At 43.8% G+C, this 27,609-nt stretch overlaps 1 protein-coding gene and 1 long non-coding RNA gene across 6 annotated transcripts; both read left to right on the forward strand.

The window, feature by feature from the left end:
- Window positions 1–152: 152 nt before the first annotated feature.
- LOC135244252 (TOM1-like protein 2) lies at window positions 153–26,113 on the forward strand. 5 transcript variants are annotated; one of them, XM_064316581.1, is made up of 16 exons: window positions 153–301; window positions 7,142–7,226; window positions 7,673–7,751; window positions 8,586–8,735; window positions 9,827–9,961; window positions 10,120–10,284; window positions 10,561–10,677; window positions 11,964–12,097; window positions 12,328–12,376; window positions 13,955–14,150; window positions 14,319–14,436; window positions 15,419–15,494; window positions 17,213–17,278; window positions 20,474–20,533; window positions 21,561–21,597; window positions 21,759–26,113. In XM_064316581.1, exons 1-16 carry the CDS (start codon window positions 250–252, stop codon window positions 21,929–21,931), a joined length of 1,692 nt encoding a protein of 563 aa, XP_064172651.1. In that variant the 5' UTR covers window positions 153–249; the 3' UTR covers window positions 21,932–26,113. The 5 variants fall into 5 exon arrangements, with proteins under 5 accessions (XP_064172651.1, XP_064172647.1, XP_064172648.1 ...); XM_064316577.1 differs by lacking the exon at window positions 17,213–17,278 and having other exon boundaries at window positions 10,120–10,314; XM_064316578.1 differs by lacking the exon at window positions 17,213–17,278.
- On the forward strand, window positions 17,288–18,808 carry LOC135244253 (uncharacterized). Its single transcript, XR_010326921.1, has 2 exons — window positions 17,288–18,247; window positions 18,352–18,808. It is a non-coding gene; the product is annotated as an uncharacterized LOC135244253 (long non-coding RNA).
- Window positions 26,114–27,609: the final 1,496 nt, after the last annotated feature.

Consider the following 27,609-nt stretch of genomic DNA (forward strand, 5'->3'; position numbering starts at 1 on the left):
CTTACCATTGACCACAACTTAGCACAGCCACGAAAGAGCCGATTTCTTTTTTTGGGTTCAGTGGTGTATGACCGCGTAAACTCGATCTGGGTTTTTTTTTTTTTTTTTTTGGTCATGATGGATGTAATTTCTGTCGAGTCCTGTTGAGAGCTGAGTCCTTACCTCCAATGAGATAGCTCGGTGGGAGGAGCCTTACAATGTGCTTCTGTTCAGTGACAGTGCGGATTGTTGTTTGTTGTCATCATCAAGATGGAGTTTTTACTGGGGAACCCGTACAGCACTCCAGTGGGGCAATGCATAGGTAGGTAGCCAGCAGGACGATATACAGTGTCGTTATTAGACCACGTTTCTCAGCAGAATGTATTTGCATTAACCATGTTTGTACACATTTTAGTGACAACGGTATGTAACACTGTATGTCGCCCGTTCCCATAGCTAGCTAGCAAGCTATCTAACGGAAGGATAGTCAGCAAGCTAGCTGTCAGTTTTGCCTCAGATAAGTGTTGCTATAGCAAGCTAGCTCGCGTTTAGCGATCACCTGCCTACCGTTTATTGAATGCAACCCTCACATGTATTTTGCGTATGCGGTCACCTAGCTAGCTGTTTGTCCAGATTAGCTAAACGTCGAATGTCGCTTTAGCTGGGAATATTTAGCAAGCTCGCCAGCATCCTCGCTGGCTAACGTTAACAACTTCTGATATCAGTTATTTACGGAATAACAGCATTAGTCTTTCTGTAAATTATAAGCACCCAGTAATGGTAATCACAATATCAACATCGTTTTCCTGCTTCCTTGTTTATATGTTTTGTGAAATTGACATTTCGGAAAGCTCGATATCTGGCTAGTAACGTGTTAGTCTACCTTACCTGCTAGCTTACGACGTTACTTAGCTAGCTAAATCAGAACGCAAAACAGCTTGTCATGCATTAGATGCTATCTGGCTTTCATGAACTAGCTGTTTTTCATTTCTTCATGTCAGAGCTGAGTGTACGATAGCTACTTGTTAGCAACCTACTGTGTAAACAAAAACGACTTGGATTTGATTTGGATCTTCCTGCATGGCTTATACTACGGCCTATAATAACCTCGTCAGTGTACTTTGTATCATCACTCGCGACTCAGAAGGACTAATTTTGACTTGCCCTTTAATTCAGTTTTTTAAATTACGTACGGTGCTTGCTGTTCAAAGTAGCCAGTGTACATGGATGCACAATTTAAATATATTATGTATGCCCCGTCTGCTCAAAGTTGCCAAATATTATCATTTACACTCAGTGACAGGGCAGGTCAACTTCCAAGACCTGGCATAAGATTTGCAGCAGTGTGTGTTGAACAAGGCATATTGCAGAACAGTTCTGCTGAATATTTTCCACAGGAAGCTATCAAGAGTTCTTTACCACTTGTGTCCTATAAGTGAACAGGATATCCTCTGTGCAAAGACTGTCAAGGTTCTATTTTTATACTGAGCATTTATAAAGTCATTCTGATATTCATTTTGCCAGACCTATAGAATTATCTGGGAAAAATGTATTGCGTTTTTACATATTTGCTTGGTAGATAGTCTTATCCATGGATTACATTCATACCCATTGATCATGAGAAGGTGTACATTAGCTGTAGACACTCAGGTCCTTGCTGGAGTGTACATTGGCTGCCCTTCACCTGGGAATCATACTTGTGATTTTCTCGTTGCAGGACAGCTACATATCAGCTTCACTGCAACTATGCACCCACTGTCCTCCAACACTTTACGTTAATGGCGCCTCTGGCCCAGTGCTTCGATTGGGCAGGGTAGTCCCTCATAAAGATATAATCTAGTAGTTCATCTGAACATTTAGCCCATTCTTTAGTCATTCAAACTATGTTATGAGTGAATACGTTTAGTAGTCATCAGGGCAATGTCCTTTTTTGTGTAGTTTTTTTTTTTTTAAATGAGGAAAGCTTCACAGATGCAGGACAAACCACTTTTCATTTGTCCCACTGATTGCTGCAGACTTGTGCTATATTCTTCTTGTTTTTTGGTTATGTGTTATCTCGTCTGTATTTGCATGATATGCAAAACTAAATAGATTTTTTGAGGGTGTCTGATAATGTGCTGTTATACCTGCCACCCAGTACTGGTTTTAGCGTGCGTGTAAGGTGATTTGTCGCTACAGAAATAACCAATTTGAAGTTTGACAGTTACTCTGCTATTTGTCATTTTTACAGTTGTGTACTCACACGATTGGTGTGTTTCCCCATCAGTAGACGCTGGTTGCCTGACCATTTATTAGAGATCTTTGTCCTGGCTTTGATCTCCAAGATTAAACAGAGCTGTGTTCCTAAAGCTGTGATTGGCTGAAGCCTGATAGTGCCCTTGTGTGTGTTTTTTCACCCAGAGCCTGCTATCAGGTAGAGCTGGGAAATTAACCCTAGTTTGTGTGGGAGTTTGGAGTAGCTGGCTGTGGATTCTCACGCAGGCAGTGGTGGTGAGATATTGTGACAGTGGGCTGTGAGGAGTCTGATACTCCGCTGATGTTTTGTCGGTGAGTCAGGCTGGCTTTACCGCCACGCCTGGGCATTTCCTTGCTGTGAGAAACGAGGAGGTTGGTCTGAGTCAAAGTTCCAGCACCGGCCTCTTCCAGTCTGCTTCCCTCCTGGGAGAGAAGCTAAGCCGGCTGACTCAGGAGAATGGAATGCGGAATCAGGTGGTTAGGTGCCTGAATATAATGAAGGCCAGCAGAGAGCTGCTGCCCTACAGGATCGGGGTTGAGTTGCCCTGCAGGCACTGCTGCCCTACAGGATCGGGGTTGAGTTGCCCTGCAGGCACTGCTGCCCTGCAGGATCAGGGCTGGCCTCACTGTGATGGAGGTTGAGTGAGAGGGGGCTTATGGGTAGAGCCTGGTGTTGTCAGGTCCTCAGCCTGATCCAACAGGAGCTGTGTAATCCTGGACTGGCCTTCTTTTGGCCTGGTCCTGTCCTTTGGCCTTCAGTCCTGAGCAGTATGAACAGCACTAATAACCTCCGGAAGAACACAAGCTACCTCTCTGTGAAATGCGCTGGGATTTCACTCATTGTTCTCTCTTTTTTTCTTGAAATTCGACACTTTCAGGCCTTCCAGGATGAGTGTGCAGCTGAGGTAAAGCATTTCTAGATGAGATGTGCTGTATCTTGTTCTCCCAAACCATTACTTCCAGCTAATGGAACTGTGGATCTGTGACAAGGCAGAGACAGTCCTCTGTGGTCCATTTGACTTTTTCAATATGTGTCTTTGTGGTTTGTCATAATCTCACACCAGCACAGTTCAACATTTTTGGTCGTGTAGGCCTATATTTTTTGTTTGATGTTCTCCAGGTACAGTGTGAACAACCCAGAGTTTAGCGTTACTGTTAATAGTTGGAAATAACTGTTTGTGTCACAGCTCTGAATTTTTTGTGCCTTACATGGTGAACTGTCATATGTGCATGTTGAAGAGTGAATGTGGACTGTATAAATTAAGATGCACACTGTGCTTCTCGCACAACCTCACCACCTGATTAATTATTTGGTTGGCCTCTGTCAGAGCTTAAAGATTAGTACTCGATACAGCCATTTGTGAAACCCTGTTCTAGGGACTCCTGTTTTTTAATTAAACAATCATTAATTAATTATTTCAATTTGGAATGCAGATAGCAAAAGGATTGTCTCGATGATGATGCTGAAACGAATCTTGTAAGTGCGTCTTAAAAACATCTTTCTGAAAAGGTACCCCTTGAATTGGCCTGCATCTGACGCTGTTCCCACTCCTCCGTGTCATTTATAGGATAAAGGGAACCCCCTGTCCCCTGCCTCCAGTGATTAAATGCTTTCTGAGGTACTCAGATCACACAGATCATCAGGGTTGGGTGGGGCTGCTCTGAAAGACTGTTTGGAAGAAATATGGGCCCGTGGGTGGGGCCCTGGTGGTGGTAAATGGGGGCCAGTGGGTGGGGCCCGGGGGCCCTGGGGGTTAGCGGGCTCTGCATACCCCGGAGTCGCTCGTAAGCACCTGCCTGGCACGTCATAGGCCTGTAGATCCTGAGGTGTTGTAAGTGGCATGTGTGAGCAGATCCACATGGCACTTAGAACACCTGCATGAATGGGCCCTCTCTTGCTCCTGTTAAATCCACTTACAGGGATTACCGGGGAAATCCCTCTGGAAGTAGCTGGCGATTTAAAATACAGCCTAGCAGGCATTAACGGCCCACTGCTGGAGGGTCCTCCAGAACTGAGGGACCCAGTAACCATGGTTTCGCTTTCCCTACCTTAGCTCTGTGAGTCAGTGGTACCTGTGACATTGTCGTGAGCATAGCCAAGGACAGATAGCACAGTAGGTTAACATAGTCAGTGTAGTCTTTGTACACTGGTCACCAATATTTCATGCTTTAAAAAAAAATGTATGATGGATGAGCTTTACTGCAATTTGTGGATTTAAAAAGCATGACCTGACAAAAAAACAAGAAGATAATAGAAAATTATCTGCCTTTTCTAATGGTTAAGAATAGAATCTTAAAATAACCTATAGAAAATGCATGAATATGAATATAATCTCTTACATTACATAAGTGCTTTGGTGCAACGGTCTGTCCCTGACAGATGAGCAGATTTCTCCATTTTTAGAACTGGATCCACTTTCCTTTGGGGAAAGCATGAACAGGAGGAACCAGAGCTAAACCCTGGGTTAGGCTAGCACTGACCAAGGGCTAGCTTACCTCTTTTTCACACACATTTTTAAACCCAGGGCTGAGCTTTAGAGCTGGGCTAAAGATTCAAACTAGTACTGTGAAGCCCTGTTCTATTGTCCCTTGAGCTAACTCTTGACCAATGTTTATGTTCAGTCAGCGTGATTGGACGAACATTCCACAATAATCCTTCAGTTGACCCTGACCCTGTTTCACCCTGGCTGTTTTGGCTGGGGTTAAAAGTTGAAAAGTCAGTGCTCGCTCTGCTTCGGAGCAGAGTCAAGTTTAGCCCAGTGCTAAGGTTGGAGCTATCTCACTTTAGAATGAGCCAGTGTGAAGGCTCACATAGCCCCGTGCTAAGACCCCCTTTAGCTCAGGGCTAAGCTGAAATCATGCAGTGTGTGAAATAACCCTCTTTTCTTCTGTGTGTGTTCATGGGCTTATTTGTGAGGGCTGTGCTGTATTGCAACCAGGACTTTTATCCGAAATAAAGTTACTGTTGATTACTACATGATTGAAGTCCTCCATCCTTCTCCTCCCACATGGAATTAGTGTGTAAAATAGAGTGTAGCGCACCGGAGACTTCAGGAGGAAAGGCGATACGGGGCCCTGGCAGAGACAGCACTGCTGTTTTATTGATGCGAGCAGCATTGTGTTTCCGTTTGGCGGGGGGGCAGGAGCGGGTTCTCGAGCCGGGGACTGAAGGTCACCATAATCAGAACGCGAGGTGGAGAGGAGAGCGGGGCAATAAATAATGCAGCAACAGGTCTCAAGGCTGTTCAGGCTGAACGCTGAGCGCTGCCCTGTCTGGGCACGCCGCAGAGAGATCCACCCGCTAAGGCCTCGTTTGAGCGACCGCGGCCGCGGCCCGTCGGACGGGTCTGCCTGCATTGAGAAGTGAACTGTCATGGCGAGACTGGTGTTAAAATCAGCTAAGGTTGTCGTGACAGGCTTCTTTCAGAGTGGAGTCAGAACAGTATGTCCTGCTTTATAAATTGAAGCGTTGTTGGTCTCTACAAGTTAAGGTTGGGGTTCTGGGACAAAAAGTCAAAAAAGAAGTTGTATAAATTGATTAAACAGACACACAAGATATACTGTGCGGAGCACCACTGTACATCTTATTCATTCAATGAGACACACACCCAGCCGAGGGTTGGGGCTCAGTGATGTCCAGCCACGGGCTTGATGGTTTTGGAGTAGACGGCCATTCTTGGACAGGTCTGCATGTTCTTGACCTCAAGGTTGTTTGTGCTGAGGCGGGCAGGAATGTCAGGCGGCGATGTGACACACCACACCTAGTGTCCTTTGGCTCTTCAGCACAGTCTGATGATTCTGGAAGTCAGACAGCAGTGAGCAGGCATGGCCAGAGGAATGCCATACTCCAGTCCTGGAGGGCCACAGTACCTGCAGGTTTAACTCCAGTCCTGGAAGACCATAGTACCTGCAGGTATAACTCCAGTTCTGGAGGGCCACAGTGCCTGCAGGTTTAACTCCAGGCCTGGAAGACCATAGTACCTGCAGGTATAACTCCAGTTCTGGAGGGCCACAGTGCCTGCAGGTTTAACTCCAGTCCTGGAGGACCATAGTACCTGCAGATTTAACTCCAGTTCTGGAGGGCCACAGTGCCTGCATGTTTTAACTCAAGTCCTGGAGGACCATAGTCCCTGCAGGTTTTTGTGGTTTCCTTTAAACCAGCAGCCAATTTAGGTCTTGGAAAAAAGGCCTGTGAACCAATTGCCCAAGTAATGAATTGAGTAAGTGCTTAAGTGCTGAACACACCAAACACCTGCAGACACTGCAGCCCTACAGGGCTGGACCTTTAGATCCCTGGGTTTGAAACGCGCCTGGAGCCCGGCTGCTGGTCTGTCCCTCTCTGCTCCAGTGAATGGTGTCTTTGGCAGAGCTGCACAGGGGTTGTGTAAGGTGCTGATTGTGCAAGAGGGTGTGGCTTAGGAGGAAGTATGTAATGGGAGTCATTACAGAAATGAGAATGAAGTAATGACAGATTTAAACAAACAATCAATCTGGCAGTGCTGGAACTCAGGGGAGGGTTTTGCACAGTTTACGACACAGTAACTGTACAGTAACCGCATTCCCAGGAATGCTGAAAACGATGAATATTTCATGTGTGTGTTTTTTTGTGTAGTTCAAATACACACACAAGCTGTGTATATGCATCTTTCCTGCAATTGGTCAAATATATCCTTTTTGCCCAACTGTCTGTGTAAATGATTTTGAGTAAAAAAAAACATACTGGACTTTTGGAAGATTATGTCAGTTGTTTTTTTTGTCTGTTGCAGTAATGTGGTGCTTAGGAATTTTGTCATTAGACTGTTTCAAGTACCAGACACATGGCCTTGCTATCCTGTTTTAACATTTTGTTAAAAGCTACTCCAGTCACTCTGTGTAAGGAGCTGTGCTAGGCTAATAGGTAATAATGCTACATAATGCTCTCCCCCAGAGAAGGCCACAGATGGCTCTCTACAGAGCGAGGATTGGACCCTGAACATGGAGATCTGTGACATCATCAATGAGACAGAGGAAGGGTGAGTGAACTGGCCCATGTGCGTAGTTTGAGGTTGGGGTGGGACCAAGACTCACTGCCTCCAAAACACCCCTGCACTACAGGAATCTGGCTAATCTGTGGTGAGAGCAGCTCATTGAATAGAGAATGGGATGCCATTTTATACCACAGCTCCACCGCACAAAGCAGAATTGTTGCAGTGCACCTGGGTGCTGGTTTTTGCTTTGTGAAGCTCTGGATATCAGCGTCATGTTTACCTTAATTCCCCCTGTCCACACTGACACCTGCAGGCTAAGCGGTGTTATCGCAATAGAATGAAACACAGGGGGTGGTGCCACAGAGTATGCTGATTATGGCTGGCTTAGATTAAGAGTGCTAAATTAAACAGTAAATATGAATGGAAGAAAGGGGGATAGAAGGCACACAAGCTGTGAAAAGAGTGACTGTTTTCTCTTTTTCTCTGGGCAGACCAAAGGATGCCATCAGGGCGATGAAGAAGAGGCTGAACGGGAACAGGAATTACAGGGAGGTGATGCTGGCGCTGACGGTGAGAACTGGGAGGGGAGTGGCCAAGGCTGGTAGGGGGCGGGCCTGGAACAGGGAGGGGCGGGGCAAGCGGGGTGTGTTTTCCGATGCAAGCCCTCTAAACCTGACCTCATTGGCCATATTTGTTCTGCCTCTATATCAGAATGCAGAAGCCTTTCAGACTGCGATGTGATGATGTTCACAAAAAAAATATTTTATTCACTTTAAGCATCACACTTGGAAATCTCAAGCCTGTTTTCAACAGTTGATCTGAAATGTGAATATGTATGTAGTGCAAAGGATTCTGGGAAGGTAGCTACTGCATATACAGCATAAATCATGCAAACTCTGCTTCTTCTTGGAAATGCTTGTTACATGACAATATCAAGTGTCTTATCTTATTTGCATCAGAACCAACAGTGAATAAAATAGGTGAAAATTCTGCAGTTGTTCGTGTCAGCGTGACTGTAGACGTCCTCCTGCCTCCTTGACTGACAGCTCCACAATGAGGAGAGCTTTCATTTGCAGCTCCATTGTTCTGAAAGCCTGCTCTCTCACGACTCTAGTTTATTGTAATGCTTCGCGTTTCCTTTTTTCCTTTGTGCATTTAGAAAGTGCTACAGAGTGAGTGGAATAATAAATGCATATAAAAATCGCTGTCACTGATGTTTTGGTCCTAATCTTGCCTTCTTTAGTGTGCAAGTCCAGTGGTCTTACAAACAAAAAAAGAACTTTTCTTGGACTTACACACAGTATTTATCTGACATGGACTAGTTTTAAGCGTTTTCATTTATTATTACAAAAGCCCGTTAGGCATACCTAAAACTCAGGACTGACACCCCCCGTAACCCCCCAGGTGCTGGAGACGTGCGTGAAGAACTGCGGACACCGTTTCCACGTGCTAGTGGCTAACCGGGACTTCATCGATGGCGTCCTGGTGAAGATCATCTCTCCCAAAACCAACCCCCCCACCATTGTGCAGGACAAAGTGCTGGCCCTGATTCAGGTACGGGCCGCGCTGCTGGTCACCCCTAAATCTACAGCCCTCACGGGCTGGCGTCCGGCCTGTTCTGTGCGTGAGAATAAAATTCAAATGAAAACATTTTTAAAAAATGTAATATGTTACAGCTTGCGATTTACTTCGCAATTTACAGTGCCAGAAAGTATTCTCCCCCTTTTTTATTCAAATGTTACGCAGTTACACTTTGACAGTTTAATACGTTGAATTTATATTTCCCCTTCGCCAACACAATAAATTCAACACATTTATGATAAAAAAACTATTTGTTTTCAACAACGTATTTCTCAAAAATGAAAGACGTTAATTTCTCACGTACAAAATAGTATTCACCCCCACCCCCCCGCCCAGAGTCAATACATTGTAGGCAATCCTTTGAAAGCAATTACTGCTCTGAGCCTTCTCTGGTATGTGTGTATGTGCTTTTCGCATTTAGATTTAGCCTTTTTTTTCATTTCTCCACGCAAATTTTCTGCTAATTTAGAGAGAGTGTCATTGGACTGTGATTTTCAGGTCATTCCACAGATTTTCAGTGGGATGTAAGTCTGGGCTTTGGCTGGGCTGTTCCGGAATACTGAGCTTTCTTTTTTTAAAATTTCTAAACCATACCTTAGAAGTTCTGCTATATGCTCTGGGTGACGGTCATGTTGCAACATGAATCTTCGCCCTGAATGCAGATCTCTCACAAACTGAAACCGGTTCTCCTCCAAGATTTGCCTGTATTTAGTCCCATCAGTCTTGCCTTTGATGGCAACAAGGGCAACTCCCTCCTGCTGAAAAGCAGCCCCACAGCATGATGCTGCCACCACCATGTTGGACTGTAGGGATGGTGCTACTTGGGCGATGGGCTGTGTTTCGGTTGCGCCAAGTACAACATTTTGCTTTCAGGCCAAAGAGCTTAACTTCCACAGGCAGCTCCTTGGTCTTCAGCACAGCCTGGTTGAACTAATCTGTTGTTTCAGTTGTGAGGTCTTTCAATGTCTGTGATATTAGGAGATTCTTCCAGAGGCCTAGTGCCTTCACTACAAAGGTGAATGCATGAATGGATGAATTAATGAATTGTTCACCTGGTCTCTCAGGCCTGGGCAGATGCCTTCAGGAGCAGTCCTGACCTGACTGGCGTGGTCCACATTTATGAGGACCTCAAGAGGAAGGGCATTGAGTTCCCCATGGCCGACCTGGACGCCCTGTCTCCCATACACACCCCGCAGAGGGTAAGAACCTCTCTCTCTCTGATTCTCTCTCTCTCACATACACAGACACACACCCTACGCACAGTTTGTGGAGGGTAAGACGCTGTGCTTCTCTATCTCAGACACATGCATGTACGCGCTCACGCACTGCTAATGTGAGGTCCTTGTGTGTTTCTCAGGGTGTTCCCGAGGTTGACCCCGCTACCAATAAATACAAAACGGCATCGCCTCCCCCACCCCAAGGCCCCGCCCCCGTCTCTGCCCCCCCACAGCCTTCTGCCTACCTCCCGCCTCAGATCCCACCCCTCCAGGTCTCCGGGGCCATCACTGCCAACGCGGAACAGGTGGGTACCACTACTGCCAACCCTCAACAGGTGAGTACTTCCAACCCGAAGCAGATTGGCTTAGAGTGCTTGTTTACCTTTTGCTTCAGAATAAAACCCAAATAAAGTGTTTAGTTAGCATAGCACATAGCATACAGCATGGTCAAGCCTAACCAGAGTGCTGGGTAAGTGGGTTTGTATAGTAAAAGTTTTAGTGCTGCCTGACTGTCCCTGAGTTTTAGCATTGCCTTTGTGGCCATTGGGCCTGTGTTTACAGACTCATTTGTGCCCGTGCAGATTGCCCGTTTGCGCAGCGAGCTGGACGTGGTGCGCGGGAACACTAAGGTGATGTCAGAGATGCTGACGGAGATGGTCCCGGGACAGGAGGAACCGTCCGATCTGGAGCTGCTGCAGGTGCAGCCCTGCCCTCGCCCCTCTTACCGCGTCCCGCTCCAAACCCCTCCCCCACCCCTCCCGTTCCATTGTGATTGTTTTACTCTTGATTTTTTAGTTGCTGTTCTGAGCTGCCCTGCAATGTGGGTTGAGTGTCCTGTTCCTTGTCTGTCTTTATACTTTATCATAAAGCCAACTCTTTTTGAAATTTGAAGGCAAATTTCCAAGAAAGCAATACAAACTAATTACTGCTTTGTTACTGCTGGCCATTGGAGGGTAATTCGGTCTTCCTCATTTGGTCATGGGAGTTAATCAGTAATTAACTTCTGTGGGTGTTGAACCTAATAGGTGTCATTAGGGGAAGTTGTAATACAAGGTTTAGTGTCCAGGGGTATCCGAAAAGGGCTGTCGTGGCAGCAGGTTTTTGTTTTAACCCAGCACTATGACACCTGATTCTACTGAGCAAGGTCTTTATTGGAGACAGTGATTAGTTAATTAGTTGGATCAGGTGTGCTGGTCCTGCATCTTGGAGAGAGTGCAGACCACCTCAGTTTCAGCCAGGATAAGCTTCAGGCAATCATCTGCCGACTAGCTTCAGATGTCCTTCAGGCCAGCGGAGATGTGTGGTGAGATCCGTGTGACAGATGGAGGAAAGGAGAGGGAAAGCTGAGTACCCTCAGCATATAGGCTTACAGTGTTGAGTTCATACTGTAGAAGGCTCCCCTATTTCTGGTAGTGATGAGTTTGTAGTTGATTGATAGTTATAGCTAACAGTGTTGAGTTCTTAATAGGTTCCTTTATTTCTGGTGGTGATGACTTTGTAGTTGATATAGTTATAGCTAACGGTGTTGAGTTCATAGAAGGTTCCCTAATTTCTGGTGGTGATGTGTTTTTACTTGATTGATAGTTATAAGATTACAATGAAAGGTTTTGCTCATAGATATTCCCTTGCTCCTGATGGTGATGAGTTTGTAGTTCATAGATGGTTATTAGCTTACGGTAATGAGTTCGTAGAAGGTTCCCTTGTTTCTGGTGGTGATGAGTTTGTAGTTGGTAGATAAGGTTATAAGCTAACAGTAATGAGTTCATAGAAGGTTCCCTTGCTCTGGTTGGTGAGTTTGTAGTTGGTAGATGGTTATAAGCTAACAGTAGTGAGTTCATAGAAGGTTCCCTTGATCTGGTTGGTGAGTTTGTAGTTGGTAGATAAGGTTATAAGCTAACAGTAATGAGTTCATGGAAGGTTCCCTTGCTCTGTTTGGTGAGTTTGTAGCTGGTAGATGGTTACGGTTGTGGCGGTTCTGTTCCAGGAGCTGAACCGGACCTGCCGGGCCATGCAGCAGCGCATCGTGGAGCTGATCTCCCGCGTTTCCAACGAGGAAGTGACCGAGGAGCTGCTGCACGTCAACGACGACCTGAACAACATCTTCCTCCGATACGAGAGGTACCGCAGGCCTCCACTCAGAGCGCGCAGTAAAACACTGGATACGTAAAGAACCTGGAGATTCCATAGGCTTGTAACAGGCAGGATTTGGCAGAAGTTCAAGCGCTCCATGGATTCCCCTTAAAGACTTGAGTGCATTGCGTAATGTGTTGTCAGAAATGGCTGAAGTGGTAAAGCGCCTGGTGAAACAGGTGGGTTTGTGAACAGGTTTGTCTTGTTTCTCTCGGCAGGTATGAGCGATACCGTTCTGGGAGGGCGGCGCAGTGCGCCAATAACGGGGTAAGTTGCCCGACCCCAGCATGAGGTGTCCTCTCGGCTGCCTGTCTGTAAATGAGGACCTGAATTTTTTTTACTTCCTCCTCCTTTGGCCACGACTGAGCCAAATACATGAATACATTCAGATTAATTTGGTTACAGTGCTTGAAGGGGATCTCCTTAATACTTCTCATTGGTCATTTTAATTTGTGCAAATTAAAAGTTTATTTGTTGTACTTTTGTCTGTTTTTTTGTTCAGTTAATAATGGCGTCCCTGTTAATGTCTGGACTGGCTTAATGATGGTTTAGTATATTTTTTGCTGCTTAGTCAAATTTTGCTACCCAGACAGTTTGTCGCTTTAATATAGTCTGATACTGTGCATTATTGTAATCTATTACTGAATGTAATATGGTCATACTTTACACGTGATTAGCTTTGCTGAAGTTGTGCAGTTTTTTTATGGTTGCACAAATTGAATGGTGATTAAAAAGGATGCAAAGGGCACCGGCGTGTAATTCAAAGGCAAGGCTAATCTAGTAGGGATGCACATGCACGCTGTTTTATGTTCATTTCATTTGTGTTTTTTTTTTTCTTTTTGATATTGCTAGCTGAGACAGGCAAGTATGAATAACTGTGTTTGTGTTCTGAAATCCTCTTGACATCCAAAGGAAAACAACCGCAACATTTTGGAAATGTGTATCATAATCACGTGACCCAAAATCCCTGATACCCCCACCGTCCCGTCTGCCTAAAGCCTCTTTAGACCCGGGGTCCCCAAACCTGGTCTTGGAGGTCCACTGGATGGGCTGGTTCTTCATCAAAACTCTGTGTTTAATTGAACAATAAAATCAGTTGATGACACAGATAAGTGGCCTCGCCTGGCTTCTTGGGTCTGAACCAGTTGCTGAGTTTAAGGTGAAAACCCCAGCAAACCCTGTGGGCCTCAAGGACCAGGACCAGGAGTCGGAACCCTTGGTTTCGAAAAATCACCCTCTGCCCTGGGTTCTGACCCCAGTAGCCTGTAGACTAGTCTGGCTAGAAACATGCCTCATTTTTCCTTCCCTGTCAGTGAGTGTGGTAGAAACTGTGGAGTGCGTTAGTTTGTAGTCTCTGATGAAAGGTTTTGTGCTCGGTATGTGGTAAGTTCAGCACCTAGTTTTTTTTTTCTCCTTCTTGAATGGAATTTGGCCCTCTGATGAAGATTTGTCCTCAATTTTTAGAGCAGATGTATGCGTACTCAACAAAGGCACAGACCACTAAGAAACTAGATTACTACCTTGGAGTAATGAACCAGGAATTCCTTACTTTTTATTGTCAAATGGCAGCAGGTAACATATGAAGTGAGAACTTAGATCTCATAACACTCCGACACTCTGTAGCTGCATTGTTGTCCTGAGTGCAGTACGCTGTAGCATTCCTGGTTCCTCTCAAATGTTCGTATGTAGAGTATGTTTCTATGACAACTGCATGTTTACTGGGCCTGAGCAGGGTAGCCTAGCCTGGGAGGTACAATAGCCGAGCCCTGCTTGCGGGATGCTAACCCCAGTGGCCGTGCGGGTAAAGGGCTCTGGTAAGCTATGTTTCTTGCTGTGTGATTGCAGGTGCTGAGCGAGGCGACAGAGGATAACCTGATCGACCTGGGCCCTGGATCACCCGCTGTGGTCAGCCCCATGGTCAGCGCCACGCCCCCGTCTGCCCCTGCCCCTGCCCCTGCCCCTGCCCCTGCACCTGCCCCTGCCTCCGCCCCTGTCCCGTCGGCCACGCCCGCCTCCCTATCCACACAGCTGGCTGGACTCGGTAAGACTGGCTTCTCTGCAAGCCACGCCCCTTTTACCGCACCTTATTGTCTGTGTATTTTTGTAAGGGGCTGATGGTATGTGTGTGAAGATATATCTCAGATGCTATGTATATGATAGTGAAGCAAGGCCCTGGGGTTAAGGTGATCTCTGATTGGTTGGTCTGCAGATGTGGGTGGAGACAGCGTGACTGGCACCCTGAGCTCCCTGCCCAGCTGTCGGTTGCCCGACGACTTCGACATGTTCGCTCAGACCAGGAACAGCTCCCTGGCCGACCAGCGAAAGAAGTAAGGATGAGAGTGCGAGCAGGGGAGAGACCATGCAAACACCGCCCCCTGCTGGACACTGCGCAGATCTGAAGCTATAGATCGAGAAATCATATCCTGCTTCTAGTTTCTGTATTTACAGTTAGGATTCACATTCATATCAGAAATTGTATTTATAGCGTGATCAACTACGCACTTGTTACAAACCCAGTACCATCCATCTTCCCACTACTCTCTCCCACTAAATTATAAGAAAGTATTTTGGAATACTATTGGAATTTTGGAAGTGAGTATGTGTAATTGGATCTTACTGTGTTTTTTGACTAATACTGAATTCCAAACTTAAACTTTTTCAAGACTTTTACTTTACAGTGTTGCCTATTTTCTCATCAGGTCATTTTTGCAGAAAGAGAATGTTGTGTTCGATATGAAATTGGTTTAGTCATGAGGCTAAAATACATGAGCTAGACTTTTTCAATATTATGATATGATTATCTAACTTTTTTCACTTCAGTTCGATTTTACAAACAGTATTATCAGTCAGTTTTCCAATGGAAACTGTGTTAAAGAGTTTTCACTGTTTTCTGTTTTGTCAGTGCTTTATGTAGAAGCTTTCTGTGGAACACTACCTTCCCTTACCTTAGTGCCCTTATTTACACCCCCTTGTGGATATAACATGTATTACAGTAGGCGCCTAAAAGTATCCTTTTCATTTTACAGCAGTGCAATGGCATTGCACATTTTGCAATGCATATTTGAATACAACCGAAAGGCTGTTTTTTTGGAATGCAATATTCATAAAATCATGCTCCAGCTAATAGCTGTTCTGGTTCAGGCTACATGGCTGAAAGGCATTTAAAAAAACATTTAAAAAAACATTTAAAAAAAATTTTGCTCAGGCATACAAATGTCACCTGTATGTCAGTCCCGGCCAAAAATTTGGGATCTCTGGAAACTGCGGGAAGAACCCAGCAGTAATCCCTCCTTCTGGTTTCCCCTGCAGTGTGAAGTATGAGGACCCTCAGGCTCTGGGTGGCCTGGCTGCAGCACTGGACGTCAGACAGCAGAACACCGGAGGGGTGAGTGAACCCAGTTTGGAGTGAGCATGTTGGGAACTGTAGTTCCTCTGGTTCCCACTTCAGCAAGGAGGGTGGATGGCCTGCTGTCGAGCAAGCCATGCAGACTGGCACCCTGGGACAGAGCGCCTTGGTGTGTTACCTCAGCGTTGTGGTGCTGTGGAGTGTGCAGTGGAATACCTTTGACCAGTACGTCTGAGCTCACGCTAACACTATCTTGTGTAGTGTGCACTCTGTAGAGGGGTACTGTTGCCCAGTAGGAGCATTGACTTCTGGGACATAGCACATTGAATGGGTGCTATCTCATGACACAGAAAAATATACAGTAGTGTCCATTTGCATGCGCTAGCAGATCCGTTCAGCTTCATGCATGTGCATGTTCATTTTCAAATGCATGAACACCATCATCCATTTTTCTACCTCTTCCTTTTCTTAATGTTGGAAAGATTTAGCGCACAGGGGAAGAGGTCAGGGTGTGGGTGTGAGGGAAGCGATGGGAGGGGGGAGTGGGGGATGGTATGAACTAATTTCAAAGTTTCCAACAGTTTGACCCTTTTGCCACTTGTATGCAAAATTTGTGAAACCTATTCAAAAGGTTTACCTCTGTAGATCCTTTAAGACTCATTCAAGAATTGATTAGAGTATCCTGACCTGTTCTGTATTTGAGAGGGAAAAATATGCATTTTCCTGTGTGATTATTTTAAAATTACATTTTTTGCCTTGTAATTAATGTTTAATAATTGTGGTTTAATACGTCGATATATTGCTTCAGTCGTGTTTTGAAATATTCAGGAGAAATGCCTTGTTGGACACACTGAACGCATGACTTGTTTGAGCAGCGCTTGATTTACACTCCTCACAGAAGGCCTCGAGGTGGCCTTTAAGTTGGGGTATATGTTGTCGAAGTTTTCGGCGGGGGACTTTGTGGGGCCGGGGGCATTTACAGGGTAACAGCGTGTTTGAAACGGGCTGCTTGGATATGGGAGAGATGAGGGAGGTGTGTATTTAAAGAGAAATGTCTCTGCAGTGTAAACAGCCCTATCACACTGCACTTTGAGTGTATCAGTGCCCGTTACAGCTCACCTCCTGTTTACCCAGAGATATGAACACGGGGGGGAAAGTAGAAAATGCACACACTGTTCCAAAAATGAGAGGAAGAGCCTTTTAGTGTGGACACCAGTCCCAAAACACAAAACTGCAGAATCGTTCAAATAAATGAATTTGCAATTGATCACTCCCTCCCACGTTTCATATAATAATAATATTAATAATTATAATATTAATAGATATAATTTATATATGACCTTTGTCTTGTGATGGAAACTCAACCACCATCAGGGACCCAGCTGGGTGATGCATGGCGGCCATTTTGTGCCGGAATGCTCATGGGCTGAAGTGGAGAGGGAGTGAATCATTTGTGGCGGTGTGAGACCCAGGTTGGGGTGTTTCACTAGGACACTGCAGGAGCCCCCTGTTCTTCGCTGAGTCATGCTGTGACTCAGAATCTTGCGGCAGAATCTACAGGCTTAGCGTACTTTGCGGTGGCCGTTAGCCCGTAGACCCTTGTAATCCGCTCTGCTCACCGCCATGTTTCCGGTGCTTATTCTAAGTGTGTGGTGTCATATTTTATATATTTGATTGATTTGTTCATTTATCTGTTTCTGGGATCGTTTTCGGCTTTACCTGCTTTATGACTGAGACATTTTTTGTTGTTGATTCAGTCAAGGGTAAAAGACGGTAACGCTGAGCTGGAGCCTATAGACAGCTGGCTTATTTCCCAAGGAATGGTGAGGATGTCAGCGGCATCCACCCCGCTATCCCCAACCCTCACGGCCCCCCCAACCTCCCACCAACACCCCACCCGGTCCTTGCGCTTGCCCCCCCACCATCGTACCCCCACACCCCCAAAACTACTACACTCAACTACCCCCAAGTTCCCCTTAACTCATTGCAGAGCTGGAGCCAGTGTTCTTCACTCCAGTGTTCTTCGGTCCAGGTCTGGTTCTTTCCCATGGTTACAAGCTGCTTACATGCTAGCCTGCACTGTGCAGTGTGGCTATGCGGCTAGCTGACTCCTCCCACAGCTCTGCTGTCAGCATGCGAATGGCGGCGCTGCCAGTAGGCGGAGCTAATACAGGTCTGCACGGCAACCGCTGTGATGGAGAACCAGCTGGACCCTGAATCAGAACCTCAGCCTGGTTCCAGCTCTGTAATGTGAAAGGGGATGAACAGCAAAAGGGACACGCCCATATTTCCTCCTCCAGTCACAATCCTGGGGAGAATTGTGGTTTTATCTGGGGACCAAAATGCATTTAAAACTCACGTATAACAGTCCTGAGTTACTGTAAAATTGTATAAAATTAAGCATCTATCTTAAGTATCCATTTCTGTCCATGAATCAATTGTATTCAATGTAGTATTTTACAAATTAATATATGACATACTTTTATTTTATATATGAATTTTACCAAACTAGTCAAATGTATTTTCCTTAAAGCTGTAGTGAATATAGTTTTTGTTTTGGCATATGTTCTAGTTCAGTCATATCAGCTGGCCATGGGTCTGATGCTCGTTTGTACAGGCTGGGTTTGTCCAAGAACATTATCTGTAGTTTGGACACCTTTGAAAGAGCAAAGTTCTGGCTGAGTGAGGTGGAAGCAGCTGAGCCTACAGTGAGGTGTCTTGTGCAGTAATGAACTTGAGCATCTTTGTCATATATTATCTTATATCGTTCACAGTGACATGAATGACATAAGGTTATAATCAATTTTTTTTTCAATTTATAATCAGCATGTATTTATTCATAGTGACATGAGCAAGCCCTTGTTTTTGTTTTTTAAACCACCCTTCCTGACTCCAGTAATGATTTACCTTATGGTTATTAGGCTTTTGTTAGTCTCTTAGATTATTAATAGACAATTGCATTAATAAAGCAGTAGTCTATTAATATTCATCTGAAACTAATTTAGAGTTGCATTAGTCTTAAACTAATTTATGTTTATTAGTTCAGGTCTAATAGACTTAAAGATCATGAGTACTGGTGCAGGATATTGAATTAGAGGCTGACTGCTGGTGCCCATTTGGAATTGAGTCTGTGAAACACACACGCACACAAACACACAAAAACACACGCACACACACACACACACACACACACACACACGTTCCCTCAGTCCCTTTTCCTGTTGGTGCGCCCCACTCCTCCTCCTCAGTTGCAGTAATCAGTGAAAGTGTTCTTTCCTCACATTCTCTAACACTCACCTCAAACCCGCTAACGGTCTGCACTCCCTGGCCTTTTACAACCGAGCTAAAATAAACTAACAGCGCTTTTAGCACTGCATTCAGGTAGTGTATTCAGTGCTTGGCCTGGTTCAGGTGTATAATAAAATAATTTTTTGTATGATCAATGCATAATTTGACCCTTTGATCACGTCTGCAATGTAATGCAATCTTTGAACTCTTACAAATGTGCAATATGCCCCCCCGCCCCCCGCTTTTTTCACATGAATCTTTTTTTTTTCTTTTTACCAAGAATCTCAACTTTGTCCTGTCAACCGAAAATTCAATTTTTTTGAGCGGATGTGGAGATAACAGAGAGAAAGTTAATGATATTTGTGCTGTGTTTTGAATCCCTATATTGGTTTTTTCGCCCCAAAGCCAGCCAGCAGAGTTTATCTTCTGTTTGCTGTAGTGTGGATTATTTCTTTTGAAGCAGATTTAATGTTTATATTTGAACCCAATTCTTAAATATTTTTCACACGCACTCTCCTCCCAAGTGCATTCTGTCTGCCGCTTCTGATTTTCACTATGCTGGCTGCAGTTCCCCAAATTACTAGAGGGGTTGCTGGTGCACCATGAGATACAATCATTGGCATACAGTCTACTGGTACCCCTCCCACCTCAGTCAGCTGCGGCCAATCACAACACCTCATGTGGAAGTGGCCAAACACTGTCGATACTGACACAGGCATGATCTGGATTTAAAACGATTACTTCATCAGCAGGATGTGTCTTTTTAGTATTCTCTCAGCTGCAGTGTTGTCCAAAAGGGAAAATATTGTACTACACACTGCGAAACACTGCAACATCATTTTCTCTCCTTGACCGTCCTGTTTAGTTCACTCCACGGTTGAGGAAGATGAAAATATGTGGAGTTCAATTCAGAGAAACTAGTAGTCCTCATGGCCAGTTTTCCTGTCCCCTCACCCAACCCACACTCACGCCTGAATGATACACCTAAGCCAGTCAAATTCTGTGCCCACCCCCATCTTGTACCAACCATGTTTGTAAGCTGTGTTATGTCATCCAAAATCTTTGGAATACCACAGGAATTTTGTTAAACTTTCCTCCATATATAAAATGCAGCAATTATGGCCTCTCACACTTCCATGCATTTGTCTGTGTGTATATTGGGGATTGAATATTTTATACATTAAATCTTCGATATATGGGGTGTGCTATGTGTATATCATTGCACATATGGTAGCAGGGTGGTATTAATTGATGCATTTTGTAACTTACGTTTTAAAAAGTAAGTTCTAGTTATATATACCTTTGGAATTTATATTTTTACATTTTGGGATTTATATTTTATATAGGCTAAGCGACACCATACACCCCTGACATCTTTCCTGCCTGATTTCTACTTTCATTGCATGTCGTACAGTTTTTTCTGTGGTCTCGAACATCATGTGTGCTTTTGTGCGAGTTTGTGTGAGCCTGTTTGAGCATTTGCCGTGCTATGCTGTGGGTTCTGTTATTTTTTGTTATGTCTGGTTTTTGAGTTGGGCTTGTTTTTCAATTATTTATTTATTTTTTTACCTTTTGTTTGGTTTTCTCAGAGACATTAAGTTGAATTTCTGCTGTTTGCTTTTTGCTTAGTTTTTTATTTGTTGGGCTCTGTTTCATTCTTGGGTTGGTTTTGTTTTGTTTTGTTTTGTTTGTTTCTTTCGGCGGGGTTGTCCGTGGCCTTTGCTTCGTAGATTCCTGTTGAGCAGTCCTCTGTCATGGACGATATAGAGGAGTGGCTTTGTACCGATGTGGTGAGATTCATCTTTATCTTGATTCCGTTTCTCTCTGCCTCACTGTCCTTCTTTGCTTTTTTATGTGGAATGACGTTTTCTTTACTTTCCTAATCTTTCCCCCAATCATGTAATTTAAGCAGAATGTGTTTCCTATGCTTTCTGTGCCACGCCCGTTACAGATGTCAGATTGAACCAATCATATTTGATGACATCATCCTTATGGTGGGCAGGGTCTGAGAGGGATCTCAGGCTCTGGTACCCAGTTTTTAACATTGCATAACCAGGGCTAAATCTACTACTGTGTAATGAAATGAGGTGTCACACCAGGTAATGTAACTGGCTAGCCTTCAGTGTTTGGGGAGGTCAGTGTGTATTGTCTGAGTTTTCTGTATTAGTGCCTTACATTAACTGTTGGTGAGCAAGTGACTTGAATGGATGGATTGATTGTTGGATAAATTTATGAAAAGACTAGTGGTGGTATTCGGGAGGATGGGTTCTCTCATCGCTGGTGTTCCCAGAGTGACTTCATTTGAATATTTTTTTCATCCTTTTAAAATAATTTTGAAGTGGATTAATAATGAAAGCAAAGCATCAGATTAAACTCTCTGTGGGAGAAAGATAAAAATGAAGTAGGCTTCCAAAAATTTGCATGAAGTAACAGTAAATTTACAGTAAAATAATTTGGGAAACTCTTAACATTGGGCCATTTGGAAAGAAAGTAAGGGATATTATTTACGTGGGTTGATGAATTATGTGTGTGTGTGTGTGAGGGAGAGAGAGAGTGAGAGAGTACGTGTGCTGTCTGGGTGGTATTTATGTGTGGGGCATGACCTCTGAGAGCAAGTGTGTGATCTTCCTTTTTGGGTGTAGCCTCTTGTACATGTTGGTGTGGTCTCACTGATGTATACGTACTGTACCTACCAAGTACAGGTAACCCAGAACTAAACAGTTTATAGGCAAAATGGCCGAGGGGTTTGAATTTCGTCTATAATACGTTTTCTGTGCTCATGCGGTAACACACTTCTTTCTGTCCCTTGATGAGCAGAAAGGCGATGACACTGAAGAAGGAGTTACAAGTGAAGGTAAAAGCAGAATTTGTGCACCATAATAACCTGTTGTGATTGGTTGAACAACACAGTTTTTGTGAAGCTAAACTCAAGTCTGTTTATTAGCTTTTATGAGGCTGGTGATTTGTGGTGAGTGTATTATAGTATTTTAATTATTATCCCTTCCTTGGCTCCAGAGTTTGACAAGTTTTTGGAAGAGAGGGCCAAAGCATCTGAGACAAGCTTACCGTCACCCCCTGGTGGAGACCCCGCCCCATTGGGTGCCCCACCCGGGGCCCCGCCTGGCTCCACCCCCAACAGCGCTCGCAAGAAAGCCGAGAAGTCGGAGGACACCCTCTTTGCCTTGTAGAATCTTCTGGAGGAAAAACCATCACCCATCACCCCTTCCCTCACACACTACCCCTCCCCACCACACCCCTCAATACCCTCACACCCTTCCTGGATTCAAACTACTCCTTCTGTCTCAGCGTACAGAAACTGTTCCCAACCCTGCAGAACAGCCCCTGCCCTGACCTGCATCCCCCACTTCCCCACTCCCCCCCCTCCATCCTGGCTTTTACCTCTGTGGGAGGGGGGTGCAGATGCTCATAAGGTCAGCTTTACACGCTATACCCTGCTCTCCTGCATTCTGGCATCTCCTAGCCTATCAGGGCGTGTCTAAATAGCCCATCAGGGGTGGGTCTAAACAGCCTATTAGAGGTGTGTCTGAAGGGCCTATCAGGGGAGTGTCTAAAGAGGCTATCAGGGGCGTGTCTAAGGAGCCTATCGGGTGTATCTGAAGAGCCCATCAGGGGCGTGTCTGAAGAGCCCATCAGGGGCGGCTCTACAGAGTCCATGAGGAGTATGTTTAAATCACCTGTCTGTGACATATGGAAAGAGCCCACCAGGAGCATGTCCAGGGGGATGGAGTCATGTTGCTAAAGTTGGGTAACCCAGTGCTTTGTGAGAGGGCTTCTTCCATCGCCTGTGCTCTTTGTTGCCGCCCTCATTCGCTGCTGTGAGCTCTTCGGTCAAAGCTGCCGCGGTCAGCAGTCGCTGGTAAGGAACGAGGAATGACGCATTGGATTCATTTGACTGTATGTAGTGTTGTTTTTGTTTTGGTTTTTTTTTTTTTTTTACTGTAATTAAATTTTTTTTTTTTGAATTACTGACCTATTGTCTGCATAATTTTGTCCCTATTTTACATGTGTATCCCAGTGTAGATTTCCCTCTAACCCATGTCTATATGTGAATGACATTTATTTGATATACTGTGTAGCGATTTCAACAAAATAATTGTACAGAGCTGTTGCAGAGCATATTTCAAGTTCAAGTTTAGTTTGGTGGTGCTCTGCATTTTGGGGTCTCTGCATTTCCGTAAATTGACTTATGTTTTATGTTTAAAAAAAGTATAACTGGGGCATTCTTGGGGAAAAAAACGAGGGATTATGGGAGAAGGGTTCAGTGTATCCTTTGGTTGAGTTTCCAGTTTGGCCCCAGTTTGGCTACGATAAATGGGGTCCAGGAACTGTGGTGGACCCCATTGTGGGGGGGTGGGGGAATGTTAAATGTCTGTTTCTTGTTTTGGCTTTTTTGTTCTTCAGGACATCTCTGAGGTCACTTCCTGTGTTTCAGTGTGTCAAAAACAAAAGCAAAGCTATTTTTCTGGTGTGCAGTGAACCTAATGTACTGTTTTTTTAACAAGGGTGGAGGACCTGAACAAAATCTCGCTATCCCAGAGAGCTGCAGTGTTTGTCATACCATATGGCTGTCCATATACTCTAGATCAGTGGTGCACAAACTATGGGTTGGTAGATATCTGTTTGGTCGTGAAATAATTATGAGTAACCCTGGATTTACACTGAACACGGCATTCCCAAAGCACTCTCGCCGAAAGTCATTTATTTTCGAGAGTGCGACCTACGTAATTCCTCCTCTGCTACATGACAAGCAATTAACCAATTATGCTTATAATAATTGCCCTTGATGCTTGGCTAGCAGGTTCGGTCGGCCAGCCAAAAGCTCTCAGGGGATGTCTGTTTGGTTGAGGTATCGATACGTAGGCTACAGCAGCAGTGCAGTTTGGCCTGTCTGGAAAAAGTGTTAGTATTCATTAATGTTATGCTGTGTTTGCACAAATAAATGCTAAATATAAATTATTCAACTAGTTAAAACACATTTTTATTGTTTGCATTTGACAGTGTGTTACATATGATCATGTAAATGGCCGCTTTAATGTTGACTGGTGCGTCATTCCTACTGCACTCTATGAGATAATGAACTTGTTTATTGCTCATACAACGTAAGATAGTTAACAGCTTTAGCTAATCATCGTGATTCAGTCTTTGTGCTTTTGACATTTTAAAAAATCTGAAACATTTTTGAAATATTGGCTGTATTGAAATATTAGCTCATTTCTTTAAAGATTCCCACTGGGGAATTCATAAGTGGCTGATACGTAACATTAAAGAGACTCACTGACGATGACTGTAGCGTTAATGAAAAGAAATGTTTTGTTTTATCCTATGGTTTTATGTCTGGCAGCTTTCAGTACTCTACCCATACTATGCGTAATTGATAAAGCCTTAAAATCTGTTCATTTGACTGTGATTAATTCCCTGATAATTTCAGTAACTGTGTCCTTTAATTTAGCTTTTAGGTATTAAAAACATGGCTATTGTCAGTGGATTGTTGTTAATGAAAATGACATCAGTTTGGATCAGTTTGGGTTGCGAAAAGCATGGATTGATATATTTGGGTCATCACTGAAGAAGTTTGTGCACCCCTGCTCTAGATTCAAGGTGGATTTAATGAGATTTCATAGCCCTGACTTCCCTTGTTGGCAGTTCATAAAATAACTAAAACTAAACCTGTCAGGGCTCGGACTGTCAAGAGGAAATTGTTGCCATGCCTACTGGTTGACCAGGCACACACAACTGGGTTTATATTAATCAGTGAATCAAAGTAGTGATGGGAAATATTGTAAGCACAACCAATCTGTGGTCTGTTCCTGTTAAACTTCCCCACCTTCATCCTTGGATGAAAGGCAGTTCCATTTAAACTGTCCTGTTAGGAACGTGCTGTAGATCACCCAGTTTCCAGAGCGCTAATCACTAGTGTGGTTGTCGTATGTTATAAAAAATCTGCTGGAACTGGGCTTCCCCCCATTTCTTTTGACATGCATGGATTGGACTTCTCTACTATTTGTATGCAGAAATGTATCAGGGGAACACTATATGACCTCGGATCTATGCGAAGAAGGAAGAATTTTAAACCCAGATTCTGGAGAGAGGTGAAAAACAGGAGACGAGAACAATTGCACTGAAGTTATTTAATCAAAATCCTTTTTGTATAGCAAAGCTCCTAGAGATTCTTTTCATTTGACAAACTCAAACATTTTGATTGCTTTGGCATAATGTAAAATATGTATTTATTATACATAATTATATGTATATACATCAGAATGTTTATACAACTCAGAAATTGACCAGCCGTTCAAATTGATGTGGTGCCATGGGCTTATATTCGAAAGAAAACACCATAGTTTTTCTATTTGTGTGTTTCTGGTTCGGTCAGATTAATGAAATCTTTAGCTTTGTTAAAATAAGACAACTGAATGAACTGGTCAAATATTGGCCCAGATTCTTTACAGCTTTAGATAACTTTGTGGAATAAGCTTGTGGAAGAAATTTAAGCAAGCTTGATGTTTTTTAATTGCACAACTGTGGAGTGAGGTTGGTAGTATTTGAAAATAATAAGAAAATTTGCATCATAAAATAATAATTAAAAGGTTTAACAAAAACGTTTAATCTGGAAGAGCTAAGAATCAAGTTTATTTTCTTATTTTAAAGAAAGCAAGCAGAAACAGATCCAGGGTTCCTTGTCCACCATTTTTGGAGTAGAAAGACTGTTGAGGCCAGTCTCACGTTTCAGAAGTTGTGAATCGTGTGCAGGGGGAAAAGCAGGGCGTACACACTGCAACACGCTCGTTGAAGTGTGCACCGGCTGGTGGGGCAGTACTGATCATGGATGGTTTACACTAACACCTGGGCAACAGTCTCTCCCCCCTCCTCCTCTGCCTGCGTGATCCAGTGACTGTGTTGAAGAGAAGCAGGCTTCCTCGGTGTCCCGACTGCAGTGACAACGTGGCTGCCTCTCCCAGCCTGCAGCTTGACATTTCGCTAAGCTAGTAAGCTTGTGAGAGCTAATTAACGTGCTAACAGTTTCCGAGAACACACGCATCCATGTGACTTTCTCTGTCGGCTTCCTTCATTTACCTGTACAGTGTGCCGTACATAAGTTTCTGAGACTTAAAAAGGTTTACCACTCATAATCAAGTTCCTAACTTTTTTTTATTTAAAGGGGGTCTGTTAAAATGAACAGGTTTCCTGCTTTCAGATGAGACGGCAAACTCCATATCTAATCGTTATAGAATGTTAGAGGACATTGACGTGTTACAAGATCCAAATATTTGTAATCGTTGTTTTGAGCATTGATGTTCCTAAATGTGTTTTTGGCTCTCAAAACAAGAATAAAATGTTTCAAAATCTTTTCCTCTGACTTGTTTGTGAGATACAATTTCATGCTTGTTGTTTTTGTTATCACTGTTCATTGAGTAATTATATAAATGATATATATATATATAATGATATATATATAAAGGTATGAATATCTGAAGGAATATCTAGTGTTCTTAAAAACTGGTGTTTGGAGGGAATTTTTTATTAATGTATTTATTTGGCCTATATGTACAAAGATAAGCAAGTGTGCATACATGTACATATTTATGTATTTACACCAAATTACATATACATGTAAACAGTTTTATGTAGCTGCAATATATGTGCACGTGTGTGTGTGTTTCTTTACGCTATGTACAGAAGCTGTGTCAAACTGCTATGAAAAAAAGCTTTTATGTCTAATAAAGGGTTGTGAAAGTGGAGTATAGGTGTTTAAATCATACTGATCGGCCAGTGGCCGGGCTGAGAGGGTGTGGTCTTTTAAAGGCTGTAACTGCAGAGTGTGTGTGCGTGCGTGTGTGCATGTACTGGTGTGGGAGCATGCACAAATTTGCACTTTCTTTGCTTGTATACTGGATTATTGCAATTACAAGTGCAGTATAGCAATGTAGTGATTTAAACTGGCAAGCTAACACAGATCAGTGTAGTTAGCATTCACAGAAGAATGATCTGTCTGTCATGCTTTGCAGCAAAGCGGTCAGCCGCATCCAGTTTGCTGGTTCTGCTGGAGTTTATTGCCAGTACAGCCAGGTGCCTGGTTTCAGCGTCCTGACTGCAGCTCCACAGATAGTTCTTAATTTGCAGTAGGAAAGAAAAGCTCTGCTTACGTGGAGCTCATTAAAGAGGAAATGCCATGGAGATGCACAAAAGTTTGAACTCAAAAAATGTGTCCTTTAATGGCCTTAATTGGCCGGGAAGGTAATGGATATTGATGATATTCTGACATTGTTTTCTCTGTCACAAATTCACTTTACAGGGTGGAGTTTACTTTCATTATCAGTTTTACCGTGAACCTGCCCTCCAAACAGCTGAATTTCAGATTATGAAGGGAATCAACAGTGAGTGACTGCACATGCTTTTACGGGCCATATTTCATTTGAAGGTAAGATTTAGTAAAAAAAAAAAAAGGTTTAAACAATTAAAAAAATAGCACATTTTTATACAAATGTAAATAAGGAAGATACAGCCGAAGACCTCTTCCTCCTGTATTTTTCGCTATCCTTTTGACTTCATTTGCGTAATTCCCAACACTCCACATTTGAAACAAGCGGGCTGGCAAGTGCAGCTTCAGCTTGACTTGTTGTTATGGCGCCCCATTCGCTCGCTCCTCTTACAGAGGTGACGGTGCTATCCTCGGTCATTGACCCACATCACACCCTTTCGTCTTTGTTTTGAGGAGCAATTCATTTCAAATAAACATCTCTGTGACAGTGTACTGTATTCAAGATACAGCCAAGCCATATTTTTGTAACGTTTGCACTATTGAAATTGCACTATTTTTTTTTTTTTGTAACATTTTTTTGCTTGT

The sequence above is a fragment of the Anguilla rostrata genome, chromosome 17 (assembly GCF_018555375.3).
Source record: "Anguilla rostrata isolate EN2019 chromosome 17, ASM1855537v3, whole genome shotgun sequence".
Lineage (NCBI taxonomy): Eukaryota > Metazoa > Chordata > Actinopteri > Anguilliformes > Anguillidae > Anguilla > Anguilla rostrata.